At 42.4% G+C, this 21,137-nt stretch overlaps 1 protein-coding gene across 3 annotated transcripts; it reads left to right on the top strand.

The window, feature by feature from the left end:
* The first annotated feature begins 4,443 nt into the window (after positions 1-4,443).
* Positions 4,444-20,156, top strand: RERGL (RERG like). Of its 3 annotated transcripts, none has more exons than XM_040345486.1 (5): positions 4,444-4,834; positions 8,762-8,818; positions 15,845-15,918; positions 18,460-18,593; positions 19,733-20,156. In XM_040345486.1, the coding sequence occupies exons 1-5, from the start codon at positions 4,783-4,785 to the stop codon at positions 20,007-20,009; spliced, it is 594 nt and encodes a 197-aa protein (XP_040201420.1). In that variant the 5' UTR covers positions 4,444-4,782; the 3' UTR covers positions 20,010-20,156. The 3 variants fall into 3 exon arrangements, with proteins under 3 accessions (XP_040201420.1, XP_040201421.1, XP_040201419.1); XM_040345485.1 differs by having other exon boundaries at positions 4,448-4,834; positions 18,457-18,593; XM_040345487.1 differs by lacking the exon at positions 8,762-8,818 and having other exon boundaries at positions 4,446-4,834; positions 18,457-18,593.
* Positions 20,157-21,137: the final 981 nt, after the last annotated feature.

Raw genomic sequence — 21,137 nt, 5'->3', positions numbered from 1 at the left:
ATTTGGGGGCTATTAATGCTCCATATTTTTTATAAAATTTTGACGGAATTCCATCTGGTCCTGGTGCCTTTTCTCCCGAAAATGTGCGTATGACCTCCGTAATCTCCTCCACCGCAATGGGGTGAACCAATGCTCTCCTCTCCCCATCCGACAGCCACCCGAGAGCTATCTGGTCCAATAGGTCCGTCATAACCTCCAGACGAATGTCGGAGGGGAGAGAAGAAGCATACAACACACTATAATACTCTCTAAAGGCCTCCAATATCTCTTCATGTTCTTTTACTTTCTGTCCATTTAAATCCTCGATTTCTGATATGATTGTAGCTTGATGTTCTTGTTGCGCCAATCTTGCCAGTTTGATTTATGATTGTTAATCTGTCCCATTACTTTTGGTCCCTTAAAAAGTGGGAGACACATATACAAACTGTTGTAATTCCTACACCGTTCACCTGATTTGATGTAAATACCCTCAAATTAAAGCTGAAAGTCTGCAGGTAAATAACATCTTGTTCGTTTCATTTCAACCCCATTGTGGTGGTGTATAGAGCCAAAAAGATTAGAATTGTGTCGATATCCCAATATTTATGGACCTGACTGTAATTTTCCTATGAGAGAATAATTGAACCGGATGCTTTAATTATTTGGATCTATTCCTTTGGAATTTCCATTTAATTACTTTATTGGTGACTTTATGAATACCTGCAAACTTTAGGATTAATCATCTTGTATTTTAAGCGCCATATTACCTGTTTTTATAAGAATAAGTAATTTTATGTAATATATTTTTTAATTACATTGTTCAATAAGCGCCACATTACAACCTTTAGCAATTTTACCTTAGTGTTAGAACACCTTCATGTTGACAGCTATTGGTTTAGGTCTAGTTTATTGATTAATACTGTGGTTTGAGCATTAGTACACTTTCTTTATGATAAATAAAGCAGAGAACTGATTGGTATGACTGGATTGTTCGAGAGTACTTAGGGATCCCAAAGTTACATAGGTGGTTTGGAGATAAATACAACAGTTGTGTCAGTGCCAATAGAGTGGTGATTTGCCTGAGATAAAACACTGGGGGGGAGATTTACTAAAACTGGAGCATGCAAAATCTGGTGCAGTTCTGCACAGAAACCAATCAGCTTCCAGGTTTTCTTCTCAATGCTTAGTTGAACAAGCTGAAGTTGGCTGCTGATTGGCTACCATGCACAGCTGCACCAGATTCTAAGTGCTCCCATTTTAGTAAATCCCCCAATGTGCCACATCTATGCAGGGCAGCCATCACAAATTGTGGGGCCCCTTACACAGCTTTAGGCAGGGTACCCCTGGAGCAGAGAACCGGGGGGGGGGGGGGGCTCTCCTGCCGCGAGATAAGTGTGGGGGGGGGGGGTTGTGGTAGCGAAAGTGTAATCTCTTCTCGTCTCTCTCCTGCCGTGCGATGATAAGTGGGACGGGGGGGTTGGTGCTGACGAACAAAAAAAAGTCAAGTCAAGTCTTCTCTTCTCTCTCCTGCCGCGAGTCAGACAAAAAAAAAAGGGGGCGGGCCCCTGCCGCGAGTTGCTAAAAATGGAGGGGTCTGATGGAAAAAATAAAAATAAATAAAAAACAGGGGGGGCCCTGCCGCGAGTTTCTAAAGGTGGGGGGGTAAACGAAAAAAACGGGGGGCGCCGTGCCCCTGGGGACCATCTGGCCCCTTACAGGTATAATGTCTGTACCCTCCTGATGGTGGCCCTGCATCTATGGACTGGAGTAGCAGACCCTTTCAATTACCAGATCCCCATTTATACTGAGGACATTGTGTTGTTTCACCAACCATTTGTTCTGGATTGTCTTTGAATCTATTTTTCAGTTGTGTGAATCTAAAGAAGAGCCTGCTGAACTTTGGTAATACAAAGCCAACAAAGAGAAAGAGTTGGGGCCCTGGAGCTAAGAATGGGCCTACTGGATTTTGGGTTTACAAAGACGGTAGGAAAAATGTGAATGGACAGGTATTTCCTAAGTTAAGGTTGGGAATTTAATTTTCGTTTATTTCAGTGGGTGTGAGAATGGCTGTGTCCCTAGAAAGTTCTGAAAAAAAAAAAAGAAGACTAAATGTTAAAATACATACGTTTTTCTGGCACTAGGTGGTGATAAAGTAATGGAAACTGAGGGTGGACTTCAGACTTCAAAAAGGAGATTTCTTTTTTTTTTTTTTAAAGAAAGTTTATGTACCATGTTTATGTTCCCCATAAGCTATTGGGAAGAAGCATGACTCTCCCAGGAGGCTTTGTCATGTGAATGTAGTTTGTTGTTTTTTCTTTTTCTTGCACATTGAGCTCCTGTTAATATTTCTACAGGCAACTGCATCTGTTTAACATCTACAATGTAAAGTGATGCAAATTATGGTGATGCTTCTTGTATGTCTCTATACAATGGCTATTTGGGTCATTTATTGTTACCCCTAGACAGGTTATTGCTACTGCTAGACAATCTAAGTGGGCTCATTAATACTCAGCAGCTCCTTGACCACTTCAGCCCCGGAAGGATTTACCCCCTTCCTAACCAGGCCATTTTTTGCGATACCATACTGCGTTGTTTTAACTGAGAATTGCGAATGAGGTTTCTTTTGGTGGTATATGATCACCTCTGCGGTTTTTATTTTTTGCGTTATAAACAAAAAAAGAGCAACGATTTTGAAAAAAACAAACAATATTTTTAACTTTTTGCTATAATAAATATCCAATTTTTTTGTAAAAAATAAAATACATTTTCCTCAGTTTAGACTGATATGCAATCTACATAATTTTGGTAAAATAATCGCAATTAGCTTATATTAATTGGTTTGCACAAAAGTTATAGCGTCTACAAAATAAGGGATAGATTTGGCATTTTTATAATTTTTTTTACTAGAAATGGCGGCAATCAGTGATTTTTATCGGGACTGCGTCATTGTGGCGGACAGATCGGACACTTTTTTGAAACCATTGACAGTTATACAGTGATCAGTGCTGTAAATGTCACTGACAGGGAAGGGGTTAACACTAGGTAGCTGTGCAGAAGCCGTTTTAAGGGGGCCCGCCATGTCACTGAGGAGCAATCAAGGGGTTAAATGTGTTCCCTCACTGTGTGTTCTAACTGTGGGGGGATGGGACTGACTCGGGGAGGAGAGTGATCGGTGTTCCTATATACTAGGAACACAACCATATGTCTCCTCTCCCATGACAGGACATGGATTTGTGTGTTTACACACACAGATCCACATTCCTGCTCTATCACGAGTGCCCGACTGTAATTGTGGCAGCCGGGCACATGCATCGGCTCCTCAGTGACATGGCGGGCCCCCTTAAAACGGCTTCTGCACAGCTACGGCGATTAGCGGAGGGGAGCCATTCTGCTGCCGGCGGGCGGTCGGCATGTGGTTAAAGCAGTTGTAAAGGCATATTATGTGAAACTTACCTGAAAACAAAGCCTTCCAGTCATGCAATCTCATCACCAGAGGTAGCTTCCATCTTCACCCTTCTTCCTTTTGGGTCCAGCCGTGTGACTGGCCAGAGCCGCGATGACGTCACTCCCACATATGTTGTCATTTATGGCACAGGATTCTGAAGGAACGGCCTGGGTGGCCATTCCTTCAGAGCGCTTGTGCCGATGACGTCATCAGCTGCATATACAGTAAATATATCCTAAACGGTGCACGTTTAGGAGATATTTACAGTACCAAGAGGTAAGCCTTATTATGGGCTTACCGATAGGTACAATTACAGGACGTTTGTAAGTGGTACCTCAGTATCATATTCTCACATGTATTAAACAACAGATGTTGATTTTGCATTTGTAATAATGACTAAAGAGGTTTTGGGGTTGTTTTACTAAAACCGGAGTGTGCAAAATCTGGTGCAGCTCTGCATAGAAACCAATCAGCTTCCAGGTTTTAGTGCCAAAGCTTAAAGTGATACTAAAGGTTCATTTTTTTTTTTTAAATAACAAACATGTCATACTTGCCTTCACTGTGCAGTTTGTTTTGCACAGAGTGGCCTCCTCTTCTGGGGTCTCACGGCGGCTCTCGCGGCTCCTCCCTGCAATAGCTAACCCCCTATGGGAAGCTTTCTCCCGAGGGGGTTACCTTGCAGGCACGCTCCCGAGTCATTCACTCAGTGTCCATAGCCGCCGAGTGTATGACTCGGCCCCGCCCCACATCACTGGATTTGATTGATAGCAGCGGGAGCCAATGGCTGCGCTGCTATCAATCTATCCAATGAAGAGCCGAGAAGCCTAGGAGAGAGCGATGCGGGATCGCGCCCACGGAAATTCAGGGCTCAGGTAAGTAAAACGGAGGCTCGGGAGGTGGACACTGCAAGGTGTTTTTTCACCATAATGCATAGGATGCATTACGGTGAAAAAACACAAGGGTTTACAACCCCTTTAATTGAACAAGCTGAAGTTAGAAGCTGATTGGTTACCATGTGCATCTGCAACAGATTCAGAGTGCCCTAGTTTTACTAAATCTCTCCCTTTGTTTTACGGTTGCTGTAGAAACATTTCACTTTATAAGAATATCTCCTTCTGTGTAGTCTGAATACTTTGTAATAAATAGTGGAAGGTGCCTGGTTCTGAGATGTGTAGGATTCCTGAAGGAGATTTGGGAGATTCAGAAGGCTCCTCGGACAGGATAGTGATGTCATTGCCGCTATTTATACATCTCCAGCTACAAAGATTCCACAAAGTCAGAATGTGATGTGAGGGCGATCATTAGACATCCAGTCTGGAGATCTGCTGACCATCGAGAGGGGAGAAAACGATGAAAACATGAGCGACATTAAACTGACCGTCCTGGGCAGCCCTGGAACCGGAAAATCTGGTAACTTCCTAAATATTTTTTATAGAATTAGAGAAATGCAAGGTCTCATGTCAGGAAGGATTTGCTGCTTTTCTTCATCCTTCTCTAAGGCTGCGTACACACGGTCATTCCAAACCGATGAGAATGGTCCGACGGCCATTTCCATCGGTTCACCGCTGAAGTGGCCTGATGGTCTGATGTGCGTACACACCATCGTTCCAAAAACCGATCGGGTCAGAACGCGGTGACGTCAAACACACGACGTGCTGAATAAAACAAAGTTCAATGCTTCCAAGCATGTGTCGACTTGATTCTGAGCATGCGCGGGTTTTGAACCGATGCTTTCTGTACTAACCATCGGTTTGGACCGATCGGGCAGCAGTCCATCGGTTCGATTTTGAAGCATGTTTTAAAAATTTGGACCGAAGGACAGCAGACCGATGGGCTATACACACGGTCGGTTTGGACCGATGAAACTGAACCTCGGTCCATTCTCATCGGTTTTGTCCGACCGCGTGTACGCGGCCTTAGTTGTTAAGATGTCTGAAAGATGAACTGTCTTTGTTGTCTATAGCAGCCAATCAGGTTCTTTCTTACAAGTGATTGAGAAACAAGATTCAGCAGGTCAACTAATCAAAGTGTTAGGAAGAATAGATAATGTTTGCTTTGATTGTGCTGTGTGTTTATTTTTTGATACCGTTGTATACAAAACTAAAGACAACTGTGAGCAGATAATCAGGTTCCAGCACAGACTTGAAATCAAATGAAATGAAAGATCTCATTGGTCACCTTGGGAAATACTCAAGCATTTTGAAGGGGCAATGACAGCCAGTCAAATAGTCCCCACTAATTTTCTGCACAGACCAACTTCTTATATATGCTTCTTTCTAGGGCTACTGCAAAAAAAAAAGGAACTATCATCAACGACGACTTCCATGTATATTTTTGCATAATTTCATTGATACAGATTGGACCAATGTAACTATGCATATACCATACTTGTGATACCTTCTAGAAGTTGGAAATCACTGTAGCAGGCATCCCTACTACTAGCTTCCGGGTCCCAGAAGAGAATGAGGTGGAGATTGTCATGTCTGGAGGTCGACCGATATATATTGTCCGGCCGATATTTGGCCATTTTTAAGAAATCGGCCTCGGCCAATGGGATGGGATCTGGGCGGGCTGCTATGTGTCTAAGGCACGCCCCCTTTCTTAACCACTTAAAGACCTCAGGTGTTTTTCAGATTTGGTGTTTGCAAGACTAAAACTGTTTTTTCTGCTAGAAAATTACTTAAAACCCCCAAACATTATATATTTTTTTTTCTAACACCCTAGAGAATAAAATGGCGGTCATCGCAATACTTTTTGTCACACCGTATTTGCGCAGCAGTCTTACAAGCGCACTTTTTTTGGAAAAAATTCACTTTTTTGAATTAAAAAATAAGACAACAATAAATTTGGCCCAATTTTTTTATATATTGTGAAAGATAATGTTACGCCGAGTAAAATGATACCCAACATGTCACGCTTTAAAATTGCGCCCGCTCGTGGCATGGCGTCAAACTTTTACCCTTAAAAATCTAGATAGGCGACGTTTAAAAAATTCTATAAGTTGCATTTTTTGAGCTACAGAGTAGCTCTAGGGCTATAATTATTGCTCTCGCTCTAACGATCGCGGCGATACCTCACTTGTGTGATTTGAACACCGTTTTCATATGCGGGCGCTACTCGCGTATGCGTTCGCTTCTGCTCGTCAGGACGGGGCGCTTTAAAAAAAAAATTTTTTTGTTTTCTTATTTAATTTTATTGATTTTATTATTTTTTACACTAAAATATAAAAAAAAAAAAAAATGATCACTTTTATTCCTATTACAAGGAATGTAAACATCCCTTGTAATAGAAAAAAGCATGACAGGTCCTCTTAAATATGAGATCTGGGGTCAAAAAGACCTCAGATCTCATATTTAGGCTTAAATGCAAAAAAAAAAAAAAAAAAGGAAAATTTGTCATTTAAAAAAATGACAGAAAAAAAATTGTCTCTTTAAGAGGCTGGGCGGGACTGACGTTTTGACGTCACTTCCGCCCAGCAGAGTTATGAGGACGGGTGGGGGCCATCTTGCCCTCACTCAAGTCCTCACTCTCCAGGCGGCAGCATCGGATCTCCTCCGCCGCTACCGACGGCTCCGGTAAGCGGCGGAGGGCGCGGAAAAGCGGCGGGAGGGGGGGGGCCTCTCCCGCCACCGATAACGGCGATCTCGCGGCGAATCCGCCGCGGAGACCGCCGTTATCGTTTACACGGCCGCCCGCTGAAAACATGGATATCTCAGTTGTGGCAGCAGCTGCTGCCGTTACTGAGATATCCATGTTTAAAAAGAGGACGTATATATACAGTGGGGGGTCCTTAAGTGGTTAAGAAACGCAATCATTGGCCGGTGTTTGGCAGCTGCTGGGTTCCGCCCACCCCCGACATCACTGCTAAATTTTCACAGCTGGTCTCTCTCTGCATTCAGTTACATATGTCAGCTTCACACAGTTACACTATATCGGCTCAGTGTGAAGCCTGCCAGTGCCAACCAGTGCCAACTGCCCAAAAAAGAAAAATCAGCCTAAAATATCAGCAAAAATCTGCATTATATCTCAGCCATCATACACCCGATTTCTAAATATCGGCATCAGCATCAGCCAGAGAAAAACCCATATTGGTCGACCTCTAGTTATATCACCACCCACCTTATCCAGAGAACACTTTACATTTTATTGGGAAAATGCTAAATGAACTCTAAATGGTGCTTGTGCTCAGCGGCCGACCTCCTGTGTTTAGAATGCAGCAGGACAGCTGCTTGGCCACAGTACCCACATACTAGATAAATCGTGAAGAATCAAAATTGTCATCTTTTTCCCTTCATGATCTTCAAAACAGCAGGTCACGATATTTCTAACAAGTGCAGAGCGTTCTCACAGCTGGATAAACAAAATCCAGGCAGCCTGCCGAGTTTTAATACAACACGCAAATAAGTGTAAACAAAGTATCTTTTCGTTCTTTTATCAAAAGGAAAGAACTCTGGCATATAGATGAAGGAAGTTTAACTATTTAAAGACCAAACCTTTTCTGAAATTTGTTGCTTACAAGTAAAAAATTATTATTTCCTGCTAAAAAAATTCTTGGAACACCCAAACAGGATAGATTTTTTTTGCATAGACGCTAGAGAATAAAATGGTGGTTGTTGCAATATTTTACGCCACACCGTATTTGCGCAGCGGTTTTTCAAACGCAATATTTAAAAAAAAAATACACTTTAATGAATTAAATAAAAAACGAAACATCAAAGTGGCCCAATTTGTTTGTATAATGTGAAAGAAGATGTTACACCACGTGATCTTTATTCTAAGCAACAAAAAAAATTGTGATTCTCATTTTTGCCAGAATCGCCCAGCTCTACCGTGTACATATTTGTCAGTACACCATGAATCTTCAAGTAATAACAAAACTCCGCACAGGACACAGTAGCTAGTGGAAATCACTGTAATAGAGGTGTCTACTACAGTGATTTCCCACGGGAATGGTATATGCATAGTTATATTGGTCCACGCTGAACCACAGTAAGAATGTATAATATCCTTGTTCAAGGTTGCACCCCTTATCAATGTTAAACCTATAAAGTGTCAAACCCTAAAATGTTCTGAATGTCCTGTGGTCACAGTATTAGGTTCATGCTCCATACCTAATTACATACACACACAAAAATGAAAAACAACTAGCAAAAAGTGTCACTATCAGAGGTAGAGAAACTTCTTTATTAACAGTACTATGATGTCTTAGATGTTCTACTGTGAATCTCACCAGACAGGTCTATACACACACAGAACATGGGACATAAATATGGCTTTGCTTGATTATCATTATTTGTCAGCTGCTGGTTCATTTTCTTTTTGTCAATTTATATTCAGCTCTCATTGTTCGTTTCCTCACTGGAAGGTACATCAGCGAATATGCCTCAAACTCTGGTAAGAGAGACAACTGACACCCTTCTTCTTATCGGTGGAGGTTGAAATTTATTTAAAATACCCAAAGTATTAAGACTTAGCTAGGACTAGGGTCAGGGTTAGCTTTGGGGTTGGGTAAGGGTTAAGGTTGGATTAGGGTTAAAGTTGTGTTAGTATTAGTTGGGATAAAATAAGTGTTAGGTTTATTATCAAGTTTTTGGTTTAACGGGGTTGTAAAGGTATTTTTTTTAAATAACAAACATACCATACTTGCCTCCACTGTGCAGTTCGTTTTTCACAGAGTGGCGCCTATCCTCGTCTTCTGAGGTCTCTCGTGGCTCTCTCGGCTCCTCCCCGCTAGTGTTGCTCACGAATATTCGTATTGCGAATATTCGGCTCGAATATGGCATATTCGAGTATTCGCGATATATTTCGAATTTCGCGGTGAATATTCGCTATTCCGAATATTCGCATTTTTTCAATTTTATTTTTAAAACAGATCACATCCTATCGACGTCTAAAAGCATTGCTGGTATGATTAGAGACCCTGGGCCGAGTAGCTAAGCTGAGGCGATCCTTTTATGTTGCCGAATATAAAAAAAAAAATTGCGAATTTTCGCTAATGCGAATGCGAAAATGATTGCGAATTTTCGATAACTGTGGTAGGAGAACTCTGATTGTCTCTGATGCAAAAGGGGGGGGGCTTTGTGTATGTTTCTGTTATGAATATTTGTATGTTTGATATTATTTTTTTTTTGTAAGAAGGAAAAAATTGCGCATACCTTAAAAAAAGGGGAGAATACAGCAGCAACTAAAAAATGTTATACAACATAAATTAATACAAGACAGAAAATGGAGTCGCTCTACAAGAATAAAAAATATGTCTAGTGACAAGACATGTGGGCAAATTATAAAATAAGCAAGCGCAAATAACTTGTGAAATACACAGTGAAACAAATATATAAAGAAATATAGTCCCAATAATAGAAAAATAATCTTTCATAAAAATGTCTTTGATATGTGAAGTGAAAAAAAGTCCAAAGCATGCAGCATGAACGTGTTCAATCTTCAAGGTGTTTGATTGACAAACGGCTGTGACAGATGGATAGAGTAAAGAATCACCACCAATGCAAAACACTTTTTATTTTCTATTGTAAAATATCACGAATATTCTGAGCCAATCAGAGTGCTCCTTCCGCATTTGCCGAATATTCGCAATTATTTTGTATTGTAAAATATCAAGAATATTCTGAGCCAATCAGAGTGCTCCTTCCGCATTTGCCGAATATTCGCAATTATTTTGTATTGTAAAATATCAAGAATATTCTGAGCCAATCGGAGTGCTCCTTCCGCATTTGCCGAATATTCACAATTATTTTGTATTGTAAAATATCACGAATATTCTGAGCCAATCAGAGTGCTCCTAGCGCTGTTGTCGAAATTGCGCAGTAAATATCGCATTCGCATTTTGCGAAATTTCGAAAAAATATCAAGAATATTCTGAGCCAATCAGAGTGCTCCTACCACAGTTATCGAAATTTCGCAATTATTTTCGCATTCGCAATAGCGAAAATTCGCAATCATTTCATTTCGATAAAATATCACGAATATTCGAATTTAGCGAATATATCTCGAATATTCGACTATATATTCGAGATATATCGTGAAATCGAATATGGCGTATTCTGCTCAACACTACTCCCCGCAACAGCTAACCCCCGTTCTGGGAAGCTCACTCCCAAGGGGGTTAGCTTGCAGGTGCGCTCCCGTGATACAGTCAGTGGCCATAGCCGCTGACTGTATTACTCAGCCCCGCCCCCCGGCGCGCTGCGTTATTGCTTTGATTGACAGCAGCGGGAGCCAATGGCTGCACTGCTATCAATCTCCAATGAAGAGCCGCCTGAAGCTGGGGGAAACCATCGTGCCCACGGAGTTTCGTGGCTCAGGCAAGTAAAACTGGGGGCCCCCAGGAATGCAAGGTGTTTTTTCACCTTAATGCATAGGATGCATTAAGGTGCAAAAACACAAAGCTTTACAACCCCTTTAAGTTATGGTCAGTATTAGCTTCAGGATTAGAGTTAATATAAGAATCAAGTTGGGATTTAGATCAGTATTTTGGGCCAGAATTAGGTTACAGTCATAGGAAGGATTAGTGTCAGGTTTACAATACGGTTCAAGGTTAGGGTTAGTAAGGTTTAGGATTAACATAATGGTAAGGGCCAAGATTGGGGGTTAGGTTTAGGATAAGGATTAGGGTTAAGACTGGTACACAAAGGGCCAAATATTGGCTGGTTCAACAGAAAATGGCTAATATTACGCCTGTGTGTACAGCAGCCTCTCCAACAGAAGCCCTTCTAACCACCAGCTTTTATTGAACAGGCATGCTGGAAAATAAGCAATCCAATCAGTGCTTGCAGCCAATAGCTGTGAGTGCTGATCACACCAATATCCATGATAAATGCTTAAGGCCCCTTTCATCCTGTGCCTAACTCATACTGTATGTATCCTAATTCTGACCCTATTCCTGATTCTATTTATCTTAAAATGTAACCTATTCCTGATCATAATACTTATTGTGAGCCTAACCATTACGTTTATTAAGTCTGACCGTGTTCCTGATCCTTGTACTTATCATCCTAATGCTGCGTACACACGATCAGGCTTTTGCCCAGCAAAATCACATTGGAATTCCATCGGAAAGAAATAGAACATGTTCTATATCTAAACTCCGATGGAATTCATTGAAATTTCCGATGAAAAAACTCTGATGGGGCTACACACGATCGGAAAATCAGATGGAAAAAGTCCATCGGAAATTCCGATCGTGTGTACGGGGCATTACTCTGACACTACTCCAAATACTTATCCTAAAACTAACTTTAAAGCGGTTGGAAAGCCGCATAAAAAAAAAAAAATTTTTGTTCACCTGAAAAGTAAAAGCCATAAAAAAGTAAAAGTAAAAACCGCATATTAGCTCATTATGAAATACTTACCTCAAAACGAGGTGTAGGGAACTCACCTGGTCCACGCTGAGCAAGATATCATCTTGACTCGGCGTGTCTTTCGGGTATCGCCGCTCCAGTGTTGTGATTGGCTGGAGCGGCGATGACGTCACTCCCGCGCATGCGCGGGGGAGATTTAAATTCGGCAAGGTCCGGCGGCTGCCGGTCCTTTAGCCGAGGATCCCCGCTGCGCATGCGCCGCTGCAATCAGCGGCGCATTGCGGGGGGAATATCTCCTAAACCGTACAGGTTTAGAAAATATTCTTTATACCTACAGGTAAGCCTTATTATAGGCTTACCTGTAGGTAAAACTTATAAAAACGAGTTTACAACCACTTTAACCCTATTCACCCTAACCATTCCTCTCAGGTTTCATTATCTTCTTTGCCTCTGCTGAGGAGTTTTTATCTCATCTAATTTAAAACTTGCATCTTTCATCAGTATAAAGTGAGGAGTAATCTTCCCAATGAGGAAACAAACAATAATTAATTAATATTAATAGGGGTGTGATCCCTTTCCTCTCTCCACCCAAACCTGAAAATGCGGAAGAGTTATTACCTTCAAGTAAATTTGCTCTCATTTTATTTTTAGTTATGTGTATATAATAATGTGTCATGCTAAATAAAAAAATAAAAAAATTCTAATATGTAAATGAATGTGTATTAAATATAACTCAAGTGCGATAAAATAAACAACATACTTCCAAATACAAGATGTGAATAAATATGCATGAATAACAAATAAATACATTTAATTAGTTAAAAGTGCACAGTGATGAAGAGTTACTAAATTCATCAAATACAGAGTGTATAGTGCATAGTTCATAAACCAGACCTGTGTGGAATACTCATAAAATAAAATTGTAATTACAATATATATAGTCCCCACTATAAAAGTGTGTGGAAACAATACTCTGTAATCTTTATAGTTACTTTGTAGCTTTGTATAATAACTATTTCATTGTAACCACCACAATTCCCTTGTGAACACACTATCACCTTCCAGGATGGCCCTTAAAGGGGTTGTAAAGAAAACATTTTTTTTTTCATAATAAGCATCCTTTACCTGCAGACATTCCTCTTTTCACTTCCTCATTGTTTGTTTTTGTTCAGAAGTTGCTCTATTCCTCCTCTGTTCTGTTCACTTCCTGCTTGTCTGATTTTACTGACCACCGTGATGGGAGACTTTACTGCGGTGGTCACCCCCTCCTGGGAACTACATCTGTGTGGCAGGATGCTTTCTACGTGTTAGAGACTTCAAGGAGGTGTGAATTACTGGGCGTGCCGCAATTCATACTGGGAAATGTAGTTCTTACATGAACGAGCGCCGCAAACCAGGAAGTGAATGAGAGAACAGAAACTAGAACGCCGGAGGTGATATAGATGAAGGAATTTAATAGGTATTTACTTGTTTTTTAACAGAATCATTACACTATTCTGTTTTGTCTATTCTGTATTTGTCTATTAATCTATTAGGATTTTTTTTTTATTTAATTAAGCATGACACATTATTATATACACATAACTAAAAATAAAATGAGAGCAAATTTACTTGAAGGTAATAACTCTTCCGCATTTTCAGGTTTGGGTGGAGAGAGGAAAGGGATCACACCCCTATTAATATTATTTAATTATTGTTTGTTTCCTCATTGGGAAGATTACTCCTCACTTTATACTGATGAAAGATGCAAGTTTTAAATTAGATGAGATAAAAACTCCTCAACAGAGGCAAAGAAGATAATGAAACCTGAGAGGAATGGTTAGGGTGAATAGGATTAAAGTTAGTTTTAGGATAAGTATTTGGAGTAGTGTCAGATTAATGCCCCGTACACACGATCGGAATTTCCGATGGACTTTTTCCATCTGATTTTCCGATCGTGTGTAGCCCCATCAGAGTTTTTTCATCGAAAATTTCGATGAATTCCATCGGAGTTTGGATATAGAACATGTTCTATTTCTTTCCGATGGAATTCCAATGTGATTTTGCTGGGCAAAAGCCTGATCGTGTGTACGCGGCATTAGGATGATAAGTACAAGGATCAGGAACACGGTCAGACTTAGGATAATAAACGTAATGGTTAGGCTCACAATAAGTATTATGATCAGGAATAGGTACAATTTGAAGATAAATAGAATCAGGAATAGGGTTAGATTTAGGATAATAACCGTAAGGCTCAGGGATAAGTATTAAGATCAGGAATAGGGTCAGAATTAGGATACATACAGTATGAGTTAGGCACAGGATAAGTATTAAGAAATAGGAAATAGGGTCAAAGTAAAGATAAGTATTAGAATTAGACTCAAGATAAGTATTATGATAAGGAATAGGGTCAGAGTCAAGATGAATAAGATCAGCAATAGGGTTTGAGTTAGGATAATTGTTAGGCTCAGGGATAAGCATTAAGATCAGGAATAGGGTCGGAATTAGGATACACTCCATAAAACACTCCATCACTTCCACAGTGCTTCAATGTGCAATGCCTCTCTAGTGTGCAGCACTCCTCAGACTGGGAAATCTTCAAAACACAGCAAAAAACACACATGAGGGCACAAACACCTTGTGCATTACCATTCATAAATCTATTTTAAAATGCAAGATTAATGGATACTCACAGGTGGATAAAAACAAAGAGAATTATCAGCCCTGAGGAAGGGGGTCTGTGCCCTGAAACACGTTAGCAACCCTATTAGCTTTGGTCCCATGACGGGTACACCACGTTCAGTTGAAGCTTTTATGAATCATGGCCATTGTTTTTATCCACCTGTGAGTATCCGTTTATCTTGATAAATGTATCAATGGTAATGCACAAGATGTTTGCGCCTGTGTGTGTTTTTCTGAATTAGGATAATACATATAAGTTTGGTACAGGATAACTATTAAGACCTGGACTAGGGTCAGAGTAAAGGAGCTAAATATTAAAGTTTGAGTCAAGTTAAGTATTAGGATCAGGAATAGGGTCAGAGATGGATGAGAAGTATTAAGCCTCGTACACACGATCGGTCCATCCGATGAGAACGGTCTGAAGTACCGTTGTTATAGGTTAACCGATGAAGCTGACTGATGGTCCGTCGTGCCTACACACCATCGGTTAAAAAAACGATCGTGTCAGAACGCGGTGACGTAAAACACAACGACGTGCTGAAAAAAACGAAGTTCAATGCTTCCAAGCATGCGTCGACTTGATTCTGAGCATGCGTGGATTTTTAACCGATGGTTGTGCCTACTAACGATCGTTTTTTTCCCATCAGTTAGGAATCCATAGGTTAAATTTAAAGCAAGTTGGCTTTTTTTTAACCTATGGTTAAATAACCTATGGGGCCCACACACGATCGGTTTGGACCGATGAAAACGGTCCATCAGACCGTTGTCCTCTGGTTAACCTATCGTGTGTAAGGCCTTAGTGTTAGGCCCCATACTCACGAGCAAACATGTCTGCTGAAACTGGCCCGCAGGCCAGTTTCAGCAGACATGTTTGGTCGTGTGTGGGCGCGAGCGGGCCGAATTCCAGCAAACATTTGCCCGCCGGGCCTTTTCCCAGCAGACAAATATTCCTGGACTTGTTTTAAAACAGTCCGCTGGAATTCAGCCCGCTCGGACATGTACGGTCGTCAGTACAGACCTACCGTACATGTCCAGCCGCCCGCCGTGCCTCGCATGCGTCGAATGACTTCGACGCATGCGTGGAAGCATTTTAAAGGCGGGCCGCCCACGTCGCCGCGTCATTGTCGCGGCGACACCGCGTCATCGACGCGGCGACACCGCGGACACGCCCCGCGTATTGTTTACGCGCGGACTTCTGTACGATGGTGTGTACAACCATCGTACAGAAGCCCTCTGGCAGACATGTATGGTGAAAACGGTCCGATGGACCGCTTTCACCATACATGTTTGTCCGTGTGTACCCGGCCTAACAGTTAGTTTTAGAGTAAGTGAATCGCAATCTGTGTAGGCATTGCTCTGCATTTAGACTGCATCTTATCATAATCAATAATTTCCTCAACGTAGCAGGGTGTAACAAGATTGCGATCATCTGGTTTTGTTTCAGAATGTGCGTACACCAAACAGACGAATGTGGATGGGAGGCTGACCAGCCTGGAGATATATGACCCATGCTCACAGGTAATATAGAGAGACATCCAAACACATCTGTGTCATTAGATACAACTATGTAAGAGCTCTGTGGAGCACTTGTGTACATTTTTATCAGTGACAGTGCTTCTCACATTGTGTACTGGGGACTCCTTTCACTGTCCTACAGTCTCTTTGGGCCAGATTCACGTAGAATCGCGGCGGCGTAACGTATCGTAGATACGTTACACCGCCGCAAGTTTTCATCGCAAGTGCCAGATTCACAAAGCACTTGCGATGAAAACTACGCCCGCGGCCTCCGGCGCAAGGCGGGCCAATTCAAATGGGCGTGTGCCATTTAAATTAGGCGCGCTCCCGCGCCGGACCTACTGCGCATGCTCCGTTTCCTAACTCCCGCCATTCTTTGCGCGCCGTGACGTCATTTTTTCGAACGGCGACGCGCGTAGCGTACTTTAACGTTGTTGTTGGCCAGGGTCATAGTTAGGAATCAAAACTGGAAACAATAGCTACAGATTAAAGCGGTGGTTCACCCTCCATAACAACATTTTAGCATAAAATGAGGCATAGTAGCGCGAGCTACAGTATGCCTGTCTTTATTTTTTTAGCCCCGTACTCACTGTGCAATCGTAGAGACAAGATTCCGACTCCCCGCGGGGAATGGGCGTTCCTATGGAGAGGGAAGGTGATTGATGGCCGGCTCTGGCACGTCACGCTCCCCGAAGACAGCCGGAACAGGTCTCGGCTCTTCACGGTGCTATACGGCGCCTGCGCACAGACTATGCGCAGGCGCCGTGAAGCGCCAAGTCCTATTTCAGCTATTTCCGGAGAAGCGTGACGTGCCAGAGCCGGCCGTCAATCACCTTCCCTCTCCATAGCAACGCCCATTCCCCGCGGGGAGTCGGAATCTTGTCTCTACGATTGCACAGTGAGTACGGGGCTAAAAAAATAAAGACAGGCATACTGTAGCTCGCGCTACTATGCCTCATTTTATGCTAGAGGAAAACATTTTTTTTTTTTTTTTATTAATAGGGTGAACCCCCGCTTTAAGGTATCAGGATCACTAACCTCCCAACTTTTTGAGATGGGAACGAGGAACACCTAGTAGCAAAAGTATGTAGGCATAGGACACACCCCTGCTACACCCCCTTAAAGCGGATGTCCCCTGAAAAAAAAAATATTAAAAGTCAGCAGTTACAAATACTGCAGCTGCTGACTTTTAATATCAGCACACTTACCTGTCCTGGAGTCCAGCGCGGTCCGCAGCAGAGGACGAGCGATTGCTCGTCACTCTGCTGCCCCCACCGCCATCCTCGGTGAGTGAACCAGGAAGTGAAGCGCTCCGGCTTCACTGCCCGGTTCCCTACGGCACATGCGCGAGTCGCGCTGCGCCGTGCTGACTGGTTCCCGCTGTGTTCTGGGAGCCGAGTGTTTCCCAGAACACAGCAGGGGGGAAGGAATCTGACGTCCTGCCCGCAGTCTACCCGCAGACTGTGTGGCCGGAAGTGGGTGCAAATACCTGTCAAATGTGACATCGGAGGGGGGAGGGTTCCGATGAGCGGGAGTGGAGGTGGAGAGTGGAGCTCCGCTTTAAAGCAGAATTATATATATAAAAAAAAATGGTGAATGGTTTAGAACTGAAAAAGATAAAGGGCCAGATCCACATAGGTAGTACGCCAGCGTATCTACTGATACGCCGGCTTACTTTCAAATTCTCTGCGTCGTATCTTTAGTTTGAATCCTCAAACCAAGATACGACGGCTTCTGGGTTCGATCCGACAGGCGTACGGCTTCGTACGCCTTCGGATCGTAGGTGCAATACTTCGGCGCCCGCTGGGTGGAGTTTGCGTCGTTTTCGGCGTCGGGTATGCAAATTTGCGATTTACGACGATCCACGAACATACGCGCGGCCGTCGCATTTTCTAACGTCGTCTGTAGTCGGCTTTTTCCGGCGTATAGTTAAAGCTGGTATTTTGCGGCGTATAGATAGACTTGCCATGTTAAGTATGGCCGTCGTTCCTGCGTCGAAATTTGAAAAAAAAATTTTTTTGCGTAAGTCGTCTGTGAATTGGGATGGACTTGAGCCACGTCTAAGTTAAAAAAATGACGTTGTTGCGACGTCATTTCGCGCAAAGCACGGCGGGAAATTTCGAAACGGAGCATGTGCAGTTCAATCGGCGCGGGGACACGCTTCATTTAAATGAATCACGCCCCCTACCCGCCGATTTGAATTCCGCCGCCAGAAATACACTACGCCGCCGTAACTTACGGCACAAAATCTTTGAGGATTTGAAAGTTCACCAGGTAAGGTACGGCGGCGTAGGGTATCTCTGATACGCGGCGCAAGTGTAAATGTCTGTGGATCTGGCCCAAATAGTGTATTTTATATACAAATATATAGATCATACCAAAATGAGGAACAAATTAGGATGAAAAAGGGACAGTCCCTTGAAATCAGGTTCAGTTGGGAGCTATGGGGATGGGGTTAGTTTCCTGCTTGTTCTTGAAAATACATTACTATAATGCAGAATAGTAGCTCATTCCAGTCTGTCATTTCATGTGAATAAAAAGAAGCTGTCGATGAGCAAAGAACTGAGCCGGGCAGACGGTTTCTTGATTGTGTATGACATCAGCCGAAGATCGTCCTTTGTCTTCGCCAAGACAATAATCTGCAGCCTACGCGAGACCAATGTCAGGATGTGTAGGAGGTAATGAGAAAGCGGGACAAGGAAATATTCCCTGATCAGAGTCTATTTGGATGTCATTCAGATTGTTGAGCCAAATACTGAGCACCAGAATGTTAATGAGCAAACTCCAGTAATCAATTTGTTTTCTTATCCAAAATTATTTTTCTGAGTGATGCTGACAATAGTGATTCTTCAGTGTGCTAACCAATTCTGCCACTCTCCTCTGATGATCATTCTTATTTTGTTATGTTTTGTCATTACAATGCTGCATTATCACCATAGTTTTATATTTGGCTGGAGCTCAGCATTATATGTATACCTGAGAAGATGACAGATTCCCTTTAAAAAAGCCCATATATGGGCCCACATAGTGAGCCCAAATGTATATATCGTATATACTCGAGTATAAGCCGAGTTTTTCAGCAATTTTTTTTGTGCTGAAAATGCCCCCCTCAGCTTATACTCGGGTCACCTTTTTGTGCCTGATCTCCCGGACTTTGGGGACCCGGTACCGGCCGGCCATAGGTCCCCTGGACCCTTGGCACACATATAGCCCCCACTCTCCCTCTACAAGTGTGCAACATTTATTATCCGGGGGACATACACCTGGGGAGCACCGATTTTTCAAAGTCGGGCACCCCTTTCTATAGACTCCCATGTTAAACGGTAATTTCTCCGGTAAATTTGGGGCCCGGTACTGGCTGGCCGTAGGTCCCCTGGACCCAAAACTCGGCACACATATAGCCCAAGTTCTCCTCTACAAATGTGCAAAGCTTGCTGTCTGGGGGACCTACGGCTGGGGAGCACCAATTTTTCAAAGTCGGGCACCCCTTCTATATACTCCCATGTTAAACGTAAGTCTAGTCATGGACACAGTGAGGCATGGGCACAGTGAGGCATGCAGATGGACACCCTAGGCTTATACTCCAATCAATACGTTTTCCCATTTTTTTGTGGTAAAATTAGGTGCCTCGGCTTATATTCGGGGCGGCTTATACTCGAGTATATACGGGGGATGGGTGTTATGAGGCCTTCATAATATATGCCAGGACACAATTACAAAGCCTTTTATCTGTAAATGTCTTGGCTTGTGCTGTCAGTGCATGGGGTCTCTCCACCATAATGTGGTTTCTCTGATATTGTCACGTTTGCCATTGCAGAGACACGGAGGCAGGGCTCTTCTTAATTGGTAACAAACAGGACCTGTGCCACATGCGGGAGGTGCCACAAGAGGAGGGGCAAAAGGTGGCCTTGGAGCATCGCTGTCACCATTATGAACTCTCTGCAGCTGAACAATGCCAGGAGGTCAATGCCATGTTTACCGCCATTGCCAGAAATATCATCTTACAGAACAAAATAAAAGACAAGAGGCGGCCAAGTGGCTCCATGGCCAAACTGATCAGCAACGTCTTCGGGAAGAGGCGCAAATCCGTCTGAGCAGTTTTCATGTAATTTAATAGTAGAAAACAATATTGATTATTGCTCCACCCTTCTATCCCACCCCTGACTCAAATGAGACAGGATGAAGTTTCATCCTCAAAAATTAAAACTTCTAGAATAAAAAAAAAAAAAAAATGAAAACAATACTGTTTTTACAATAACCACATAATATGTCTTTTTACCCACAGTAACAACTTCTCACCCAAAAATGAAGAGATACTAAACACAGAAGGCTGCAGTAAAATATACAGAGATGACCTGAATAATATACATGAAGTAATACACACCCTGTCTGCGTCCTACTAGATCCCAAATGTTCCCAAGTCAGAGGGTGATGGGTCTTCTTTTTTTCTGTTATGCTCACATTGGCTTGAATTTTTTATGTGTGTGTGTGTGTATATATAAAAATTATATATGTACTGTATCTGTATAATATATCTATCTGCGTTGCTTTAACTGACAGTTTTTTTTTACTACCCTGTTTCCCCGAAAATAAAACCTACCCCTAAAATAAGACCTAGTGTAATTTTCCAGGAGGACTGCAATATAAGCTCTACCCCGAAAATAAGCCCTAGTTTAAAATCATATAACCCACTCTATTACAGTAGTACACAATGTACAATGTGTGTGTTTCTGTAACATAAATGCAGGGAAGAGAGCTCCGGCAGGTCACAAAAGCGCAGAGCGGTGCTACAATGAAGGTATTTGGCACAATTATATTACAGAAATACACACATTGTACATTATATACTACAGTAATAGAGTGGATTACAAGTATTTACAAGCATTTTAACTAAGTTCACACTGGGGATTCCTGTCAGGCAGGTCGAGAGAGGGTAAGAGAAGACAGCACATTACATGGTAAGACCTACCCCAAAAATAAGCCCTACTGTGTCTTTTGTTGCCAAAATTAATATAAGACCCAGGCTTATTTTCAGGGAAACACAGTAGTAATGGCAGCGATTTTTAGCAGGACTGCGACATTGCGGCAGACAGATCGGGCAGTTTTGACACTTTTTTGGGAGCATTGACATTTATAAAAGGATCAGTGCTATAAAAATGCACTGATTACTGTCTAAATGTCACTGGTAGGGAATGGGTTAACACTAGGGGGGCGATCAAGGG

The sequence above is a fragment of the Rana temporaria genome, chromosome 3 (genome assembly GCF_905171775.1).
Source record: "Rana temporaria chromosome 3, aRanTem1.1, whole genome shotgun sequence".
Classification (NCBI taxonomy): Eukaryota; Metazoa; Chordata; class Amphibia; order Anura; family Ranidae; genus Rana; species Rana temporaria.
This window is presented reverse-complemented; position numbering and strand designations above follow the sequence as displayed.

Coding starts and splice junctions, on each gene's coding strand:
- RERGL (XM_040345485.1), top strand. CDS start 4,783: ATGAGCGACATTAAACTGACCGTCCTGGGCAGCCCTGGAACCGGAAAA. Junction 8,819..15,844: donor CGAATATGCCTCAAACTCTG/GTAAGAGAGACA, acceptor GTTTTGTTTCAG/AATGTGCGTACACCAAACAG. Junction 15,919..18,456: donor TATATGACCCATGCTCACAG/GTAATATAGAGA, acceptor GTGAATAAAAAG/AAGCTGTCGATGAGCAAAGA.